The following is a 9,799-nucleotide window of genomic DNA, read 5'->3' on the forward strand; positions in this document are numbered from 1 at the left end:
AAGTGCTGGAATTACAGGTGTGAGCCACCACACCCGGCATGAGATGGAGTGTTACTCTTGTTGCCCAGGGTGGAGTGCAATGGCACAATCTTGGCTCACCGCAAACTCTGCCTCCTGGATTCAAGGGATTCTCCTGCCTCACCCTCCCGAGTAGCTGGGATTTACAAGCATGCGCCACAAAGCCCAGCTAATTTTGTTATTTTTGGTAGAGACGGGGTCTATGTTGGTTAGGCTGGTCTTGAACTCCTGACCTCAGGTAATCCACCTGCCTCAGCCTCCCAAAGTGCTGGGATTACAGGCGTGAGCCACAGTGCTGGGCCTAATTTTTGTATTTTTAGTAGAGACGGGGTTTTCACCATGTTGGCCAAGCTGGTCTTGAACTCCAGACCTCAAGTGATCTGCCCACCTCGGCCTCCCAAAATGGAGTTACAGGCGTTGAGCCACTGTGCCTGGCCTGAATTTTTTTCTATTTCTGTGAAAAATGACATTGATACTTTGATAGAAATTGGAGACTGAATCTGCAGACTGCTTTGGGTGGTATGCTCATTTTAATGATATTAATTCTTCAGATCCATAAGCATGGGGTTTCTCCATTTGTTTGTGTCCTCTTTAGTTTTTTATATCAGTGTTTTATAGTTTTCCTTATAGAGATCTTTCACCTCCTTATTATTTGTAGGTTTTTGGTTTTTTTTGGTGGATACTATAAATAGGATTGCCTTCTTGATTTCTTTTTTTTTTTTTTCTGTTTTGAGACGACATTCGCTCTTGTTGCCCAGGCTGGAGTAAAATGGTACGATCTTGGCTCACTGCAACCTCCGCCTCTCAGGTTCAAGGGATCCTTCTGCCCCAGCCTACTGAGTAGCTGGGATTATAGGTGTGCATCACCACGCCCAGCTAATTTTTTTTATTTTTGATAGAGACAAGAGGGTTCACCATGGTGGCCAGTTTGTTCTTGAACTCCTGACATCAAGTGATCTGCCTGCCTCAGCCTCCCAAAGTGCCCTTCTTGATTTCTTTCTCAGCTAGCTCATTACTAGTATGCTGATTTTGTATTCTCCAAGTCACTGAATTTATTTATCAGACTGAAGAGTTTTTTTTAATCAAGTCTTTAGGTTTTTTTAGATATAAGATCATATCATCAGCAGAGAGGGACAATTTGACTTCTTCCTTTCTCCAATTTATTTCATTCTGTTGACTGATTCTCTTGCAGTACTATGTTGAATAGGAGTAGTGAAAGTGGGGATATTTGACCTGTACCAGTTCTTAGAAGAAAGGCTTCCAGGCAGGGCATGGTGGTTAATGCTTGTAATCCCTGCATTTTGCAAGGCCGAGGCGGGCAGATCACGAGGTTAGGAGTTCGAGATCAGCCTGGCCAACATGGTGAAACCCCGTCTCTACTAAAAATACAAAAATCAGCCAGGCATGGCGGCAGGTGCCTGTAGTCCCAGCTACTTAGGAGGCTGAGGCACGAGAATTGCTTGAAACCGGAAGCAGAGGAGGCTGCAGTGAGCCGAGATTGTGCCACTGCACTCCAGCCTGGGCAACAAGAGCGAAACTCTGTCTCAAAAAAAAAAAAAAAAAAAAGAAAGGCTTTCAGCTTTTCCTCATCATGCATGATGTTAGCTGTGGATCTGTCATATACGGCCTTTATCATGTTTTAAAACTTATTTATTTATTTTTACAGATAGAGTCTTACTGGAAACTCAAACTCGTGGGGCTCCTTCTGCCTCAGCTTCTGGAGTTGCCATCTGGGATTACAGGCATATGCCACACTGCCGGGTTAATTTTTTGTTTTGTAAAGTCAGATCTCACTATATTGCCCAGGCTGGTCTTAAACTCCTTGTCTCAGCTGATCCTCCCACCTCAGCCTCCCAAAGCACTGGGATTACAGGTGTGAGCCACTGTGCTCAGTTCCTTTATTGAGATATGTTCCCTCTATGCTTAATTTGTTGAGTTTCTGTCATGAATGGGATGCTGAATTTTCTCAAATGCTTTTTCTGCATGTATTGAGATAATAATATGGTTTCTGTCCTTCATTCTGTTAATGTGAAACATCATGTTTATTTTTTGGATTTTTTTGTTTGTTTGTTTATTTGAGACGGAGTCTTGCTCTGTCCCCCAGGCTGGAGTGCAGTGGCCGGATCTCAGCTCACTGCAAGCTCCACCTCCCAGGTTTACGCCATTCTCCTGCCTCAGCCTCCTGAGTAGCTGGGACTACAGGGGCCCGCCACCTCGCCCGGCTAGTTTTTGTATTTTTAGTAGAGATGGGGTTTCACCGTGTTAGCCAGGATGGTCTCGATCTCCTGACCTCGTGATCCACCCGTCTCGGCCTCCCAAAGTGCTGGGATTACAGGCTTCAGCCACCGCGCCCGGACTGTTTTTTGGATATTTTAAACTATCCTTGTATTGCTGGGATAAATCTCGCATGATTGTGGTGTATTTTTAAAAAATATGCTGTTGGATTCATATTGCAAGAATTTTGGTGAGAATTTCTGCATCTATGTTCATCAGGGATACTGGCCTGTAGTTTTCTTTTCGTTGTTATTGTTGCATCCTGGTCTGGTTCTGGCATCAGGGTAATATTGGCCTTTGTAGAATGAGTTTGGCAATGAAATCATTCAGTCCTGGACTTTTCTTTCTTGGGAGACTTTTTATTAGTGATTCAATCTCCTGACTTATTATTAGTCCTTTTTCCTGATTCAGTCTTGGTAGGCTGTATGTGTTCAGGAATTTATCCATTATCCTGTAGGTTTTCCGGTTTGTTACTGTACAGTTGTTCATGTTAGTCTCTAATGGTCTTTTGTATTTCTCTAGTATGAGTTTAGTATCTCCTTTTTCATTTCTGATTTTATTTGGGTCTTCTCTTTTTACTGGTTAGTTTGGCAAGTGAGTTACTAGTTTTGTTTTCTTTTCAAAAAACCAACTTCTTGTTTTGTTGATCCTTTGCATTTTTTTAGGCATATTTCATTGAATTCTGTTGTTCATTATTTCTTTCTTTTTATTAACTTTGGGTTTGGTTTGTTGTTGCTTTTCTAATTCCTTGAGGTGAACCATTAGATTATTTGAAATGTTTCTACTTTTTTGATTTAGGCATTTATTGCTGTAAAGTTTCCTAATGTAAAAAGCACTGCTTTTGCTGTATCCTACAGGTTTTGTTGTGTTTCAATTTTTGTTTCAATAAATTTTTTATCTTACTAAATTTCTTCCTTGATACAATGGTCATTCAGGAACATGTTTAATATCCATGTATTTGTACAGTTTCCAAAGTTCCTCTTGTTATTGATTTCTAGTTTTCTTCCATTGTGGTCTGAGAAGATAATTGATATGATTTCAATTTTTTAAAAATTTATTTATTTTGATAGAGATGAGGTCTTGCTATGTGGCCCAGGCTGGTCTTGAACTCCTGAGCTCAAGTGATCTGCCTGCCTTGGCCTTCCAAAGTGTTGGGATTACAGGTGTAAGCCCAGCCTAATTTCAATTTTTAAAAATTTGTTGAGACTTGTGTTGTGTCCTCACATACGGTCTATCCTGGAGAATGTTTTGTGTGCTGATGAGAAAAATCTGCATTCTGTAGCTGTTAGATAAAATGTTCTGTAGATGTCTGGTAGATGCATTTGTTCTAAAGTGCAGCTTAAATCCAGTGTTTCTTTGTTAATTTTCTGTCTAGATGATCTAATGCTGACAGTGGGATGTTGAAGTCCACAACTACTATTGTGGTTGTGGACTTCAACCACAATCTATCTTGCCCTTTAGATATAATAATACTTGCTTTATATATCTGGCTGCTTTGGTGCTGGGTGTATATATGCTCAGAACTGTTAGATCCCCTTGCTGAACGGATCCCTTTATCTTTACGTAATGACCTTTTTTTGGTCTCTTTTTACTGCTTTGACTATTTTATCTGATATAAGCAAGCTACTCCTGCTCACTTTTGGTCTCTATTTGCATGAAATATCTTTTTATAACTCTTTATTTTCAGTCTATGTGTCTTCACAGGTGAGATGAGTTTCTTGTAGGCACCATATATTCATAGGGTCATATTTTCAAAATACATTCAGCCAGTCTATGTCTTTTTTTTTTTTTTTTTTTTTGAGAGACAAAGAGTCTCGCTCTATCGCCCAGGCTGGAGTGCAGTGGTGCAATCTCGGTTTGCTGTAACCGGTTTGCTGTAACCTCCAGCTCCCAGGTTCAAACAATTCTCCTGCCTCAGCTTCCCAAGTAGCTAGAACTACAGGCGCGTGCCACCACGTCCAACCAATTTTTGTATTTTTTGGTAGAGACGAGGTTTCACTATATGTTGGCCAGACTGGTCTTGAACTGCTAACCTCAAGTGATCCACCTGCCTTGGCCTCCCAGAATGCTCAGATTACAGGCGTGAGCCACTGCTCCTGGCCCAGCCTATGCCTTTTAAGTGGAAAGTTAATCCATTTACATTCAACATTATTATTAATATATAAGGGCTTATTTCTGTTTTTTGATTACTTGATTTCTGATTATTCTGTATATCATTTGTTCCTTTGTTTCTCTCTTATGGTTTATCATTGAGGTTTGGTGATATTCTGTAGTGGGTAACATGTGAATTTTTTCTCTTCCTTTTTTGTATGTTTGCTCTACCAGTGTTTTTATATTTTCATGTCTTTTAATTATGGCAGTTACTGTCTTACACTTCCAAATGTAGGAATCCCTTAAGCATTTCTTATAGGACCAATCTAGTGGTAACGAATTCCCTCAGTTTTTGCTTGTCTGGGACTTTATTTCTCCTTCATTTGCAAAAGATAATTTTCCTGGGTATAGTATCCTTTGCCAGCAGTTTTTATTTTAGCACTTTGAATATACCATCCCATTCTCCCTGGCCTGTAAGATTTCTGCTGAGAAAGCCACTGTTAACCCAATGGGGACTCCATGATAGATGACTAGATACTTTACTGTTACTGTTTTTAGGATTTTCTCCTTATCTTTGACTTCTGACAGTAATGTACCATTGGGAAGACTTTTTTGAATTTTATCTATTTGGCGATCTTTGACTCTTCTGTAACTGGATGTCTAAATTTCTTGATACACTTGGAAAGTTTTCATCCCTTATTTCACTAAACAGGTTTTTCAACATTTTAAAATTTCCTCTTCACCTTCAGGAATACTGAAAATTTGAATACTTGGTCACTTTATGGTGTCCCTTATGTTACCAAGCTTTGCTCATTCTTTATTTTTCTCTGACTGGGTTATTACTATTTCAAAAGACCTGTCAACAATTCCTGAAATTCTTTTTTCTGCTTAATATAGTCTGTTCCTAAAGCTTTCAAATATCTTTTGTATTTCATTCAATAAATTCTTCAGTTCCAGAATTTTTTAGTTCTTTTTCATGATATCTATTTGATAAAGTTCTCATTCATATCCTGAATTGTTTTTCTGATTTCTTTGTATTGTTTCTAAGAATTCTCTTGTATCTCACTGAGGTTCTTTAGTATGAAACTTTGAATTATTTTCCTGGAATCTGATAAATTAGTTTGTTTGTTTTTGAGATGGAGTCTCACTCTGTCCCAGGCCAGAGTGCAGTGGCACGATCTTGGCTCACTACAACCTCCACCTCCTGGGTTCAAGGTATTCTTCTGCCTCAGCCTTCCGAGTAGCTGAGATTACAGGTGCACGCCACCATGCCTGGCTAATTTTTGTATTTTTAGTAGAGACAGTGTTTCACCATGTTGGCCAGGTTGGTCTTGCACTCCTGATCTCGTGATCTGCTGGCCCTGGTCTCCCAAAGTGCAGGGATTACAGTGTGAGCCACTGCGTCCAGCCGATAAATTACTTTTTGATTGGAATCTATTACTAGAGAATTACTGGGTTCTTTTGGAGGTATCATATTTCTTGATTCCTGTGTCCTTACATTGATACTATATGTGTGTCTGGTATAATAGTCACTTCTTCCAATGTTCTGAATTTACTTTCGTAGAAGAGGACTTTTCCTTGAAGATAGATCTGTGGTGTTGGTTGGACAGGATACTTTGGTTTTGAATCTGGGTGTGTACAGTAGTGTAATCTCTGTATGATTCCGTTTACTGTAAACAGTATCAGTGGTATCCATGACTTCCTCAGTAGCTTAGGGCAGCAGCCCCCAACCTTTTTGGCACCGGGGACTAGTTTTGTGGAAGATAATTTTTCCATAGACGGGGGTGGGGTTTGTGGGGGTAAGGGATGAGGGTTGTGGGATGGTTTCAGGATGAAACTGTTCCATCTCAGATCATCAGGCATTAGAGTTTCATAAGCAGTGCATAACCTAAATCCCTCACACACACAGTCCACAACAGGGTTCATGCTCCTATGAGAATCTAATGCCACCACTGATCTAACAGGAAGTGGAGCTCAGGGGATAATGTTCGCTTGCTTGCCAGTCACTGACTCTTGTGGAGCCCAGTTCCTAATTAATGTGGGGGGTGGGGAGGAGGTGGGGGCCCCTGGCTTGGGGTGCAGTTGACAGTGGAGGCTGTGATAAAGTATTGCTGGGGACTGGGCTGTCAAGTGTGCCAGGCTTTGGGCACCAGAGTGGTGTATACTGGCACTGGTGTTAGCAGGTCCAGGCAGGCCAATTCTTGGGACTCCAGCTGGCTTGCTGGAGTGCCAGGAATGGCAGCAGTGGATTGAGCAGGTGGGTGGGTTCCTGAGCCCCTGGGCAGAGGATGTGACAAGGGTGAAAGCAGTAGCAGTGCTGGGACAACTCTCTGGGACCCAAATGTTTTGCACCAGTACTGGCAATGGCTATGATGGGTGGGCTAGTACCTTGACCCACAGGTAACACATGAAGATGGGTGCCAGTTGTGGTGGTAGTGGCAGATTGAGTGGCCCTGACCCCAGGTGCTGGGAAAAGTGCTCAGGTATCACTAACTGTCAATTGGGCTGGACAATCCCCAGGCCCCTGGATGGAATGTGCAGATAATTACATGTATGTGATCAATCAGTTGCTGCTTTCAAGATTTTCATCAGTTTGATGATGATGTATCTAAATGGGGCTTTCTTTGTGTTTATCTTACTCGAAATTCTTGGAGCTGTAGGTTAATGTTTTTCATCAATTTGAGAGGTTTTCACTCATTATGTCTTCAAATCTTTTTTTCTCCCCCTTTCTCTTCTCTCCTCTGGAGCTCCCACTATAGATCTACTAGGAAACTTGACACTAGAGGTTGCTCCTCTCTTTCTACAGCCAATGACTTAGGTGAAGGTTGTACTTAACTACCTCAAGCCCATAAGGATGTACCACGTGCTGATAGATCTGTGTATAGGTTGGGAGATGCACTCAAAGTCGCAGTCAATTTTCAAGTACCCCTTGGATTTTGCTTTTCACCAGGTTCTTTTGCATCTTCCCCGACAGCATGTGTAGGTTTCCAGTTGGCTGGGAACGTGTGGAGAGCTTATCTCAGTTCTTTTACGGACTAATTTTCAGAATATTCTTTAACTTGGATCATCACCTTGGGCCATCAAAGTTGCAGCTTTACTCCATGCATTTCTGCATCAACCACTTTTAGCTGGCAAAGTCACAGATTGCCCCCTCCTCTAAACCCCACACATATATATTCACTATCTTCCTGAATGAGTATATCATGTATCTCCTTTGGTGACAAAGCTGTTGGTTTTGCAGTTAGTTCTACGCTGGCAAAATTACTATTCTCACCAACCAGGTTTCTTTCCCTTCTCTTTGGGGAAGAGAATGCCATCACTTATAAGAATTTGCTTCAAATCAATCTATTTTGTTTTCTCGCCTAAGGGAAAAAAATCTACGCAGGAGATTTGACGCCAAAGATTAACATAACTTAGAGTCACATATTCTAGGAATCTATGTGAACTTGAACTTTATCAGAAATGATCCAATTTGTAATCATAAGATCCTGTTATCAAAATATTTCTAAATTCTGGCAAGTGACCCAAAGTAACATTTTATAGTTTGATACAATTAAAATTAAACTTTTCTCCAGGTATGTGATTCAACCAAAATATCATCTACTTGTCTGGTCCAAAGTATCTATGAGGAAAGCAACGCTACTGTATGATGTGGCAAAAACTTGATGGACTCACTGTTGAGAATGCTTTCTAGTTCTAGCTGGCCTGCTTAGGTTTTGATCTACCAATAATATAAAGAGGCATTAAGCCCCCACACTTGTGAATTAACTGACACTTTTCCTGGAATGCTAGGATAACAGCTGTGCCACAGGTAACTTTCAGTCTTTCCCAGGTCTGATGACCAAATTGATAACTATAAAAATATTTCCATCTCATTGTGCCTACTCTAATATAGTCAATACCCTGAGTTTTCATTCATACAAACAGGACTCTTTTCCACAGCTAATTATGAGAACAGCTAGAAGACAGTGCATTTCTTCATATTCAATAAAATGAAAAGAAACCAACCTCTTTTTTCTTCTTCTCGTTTTAGTTTATCTTCCTCTATTTCTTTTGGCAATTTTTCCTTTTTCTCTTTCTCCACATCATTATGCAAATGTTTTGTGGTATAGCTGAGTGCCGGTGAAAGAAGAATCTCTCCATTTTTGCAGAGTTCATCACGAATTTTAATAAAAAACTGCTGAAGTTCTACCGCATCTTCATATATTTCTGAATCTGTCCTATAACGGCATCAAGAGTATCCACTGACACACAAGCTGTTTCTTTTAAACACCTCAATTATGTTTAATTCTATTAAATGCTTCTTTAATTGATATAGTGGTATTTCTGTACAGGTCTATGAAGAGTATCTTTCTGAAGTTTGTTAAAACAAAATCCGAAGTGTCATTTTACCATGGTAAAGCCTCATGGCCACCATTTTCCTTTACTTCAAGGCTCACTTCTTGTACAGCTCATGTAAAAGGAAAGGCTTCATGTATTTTCTCTTGGAGATACATGGCACATGCATCAATTGATTCTGGCAGGGGAAGGTGGCTGCCAGAACCAAGAATTGTACCAAGTTTCTACAATATGTTCAACACTTACTCGTATCCATTCTTTGCATTTTTACTTTCTCTTAATAGCAGACTGGTGTGTTACATAACAGGCTCTATTTTCTTCCTTTTGGTCCTACATCACGGTTGCCTAGGCTAGTGAGACCCTGTGAATATCTGAACCTAAAGCAAAGCCATGAAGGCATTCTATAATGGTTACAGGCCTCAGAGTTAGTGTTCATTTTAGTTTCCCAGAAATAACTGTGTAATTCTGGGGAACCAGCAAAGGCAACATAGTGAAAGACGGAAAAAAGATTATCTATGTCATACCCAGAACTTTTCTGAGTATCTTTCCTCATTTATGAAATAAGGCAGCCAGGCATGGTGGCTTACACCTATAATCCCAACGCTCTGGGAGGCCGAGGTGGAAGGACTGCTTAAGGCCAGCAAGAAACTGTCTCAACAAAAAATCAGCTGGGCATTGGAGTACACACCTGTAGTCCTAGCTATCTGGGAAGCTGAGGTGGGAGGGTCACTTGAGCTCAGGAGTTCAAGGGTGCAGTAAGTCATGATGGCACCACTGCATTCCACCCTGGGCAACAGAGCAAGACCCTGTCTCTTTAAAAAAATCAACAAATAGGCCGGGCGCGGTGGCTCAAGCCTGTAATCCCAGCACTTTGGAAGGCCGAGATGGGCGGATCACGAGGTCAGGAGATTGAGACCGTCCTGGCTAAAACGGTGAAACCCCGTTTCTACTAAAAAAAAAAAAAATACAAAAACTAGCCGGGCGAGGTGGCGGGCGCCTGTAGTCCCAGCTCCTCGGGAAGCTGAGGCAGGAGAATGGCGTAAACCCGGGAGGCGGAGCTTGCAGTGAGCTGAGATCC

At 41.1% G+C, this 9,799-nt stretch overlaps 1 protein-coding gene across 1 annotated transcript in view; it reads right to left on the reverse strand.

Moving 5' to 3' along the window:
* The window catches only part of PBRM1 (polybromo 1), a 152,610-nt gene that overhangs the window by 60,365 nt on the left and 82,446 nt on the right, over positions 1 to 9,799 (reverse strand). Inside the window, exon 21 of the mRNA XM_011958873.1 lies at positions 8,392 to 8,603. Within this exon, the coding sequence (XP_011814263.1) occupies positions 8,392 to 8,603 (212 nt within the window). The remainder of the gene's footprint in view (positions 1 to 8,391; positions 8,604 to 9,799) is intronic.

Source organism: Colobus angolensis, unplaced genomic scaffold (assembly GCF_000951035.1).
Source record: "Colobus angolensis palliatus isolate OR3802 unplaced genomic scaffold, Cang.pa_1.0 Scaffold477, whole genome shotgun sequence".
NCBI lineage: Eukaryota > Metazoa > Chordata > Mammalia > Primates > Cercopithecidae > Colobus > Colobus angolensis.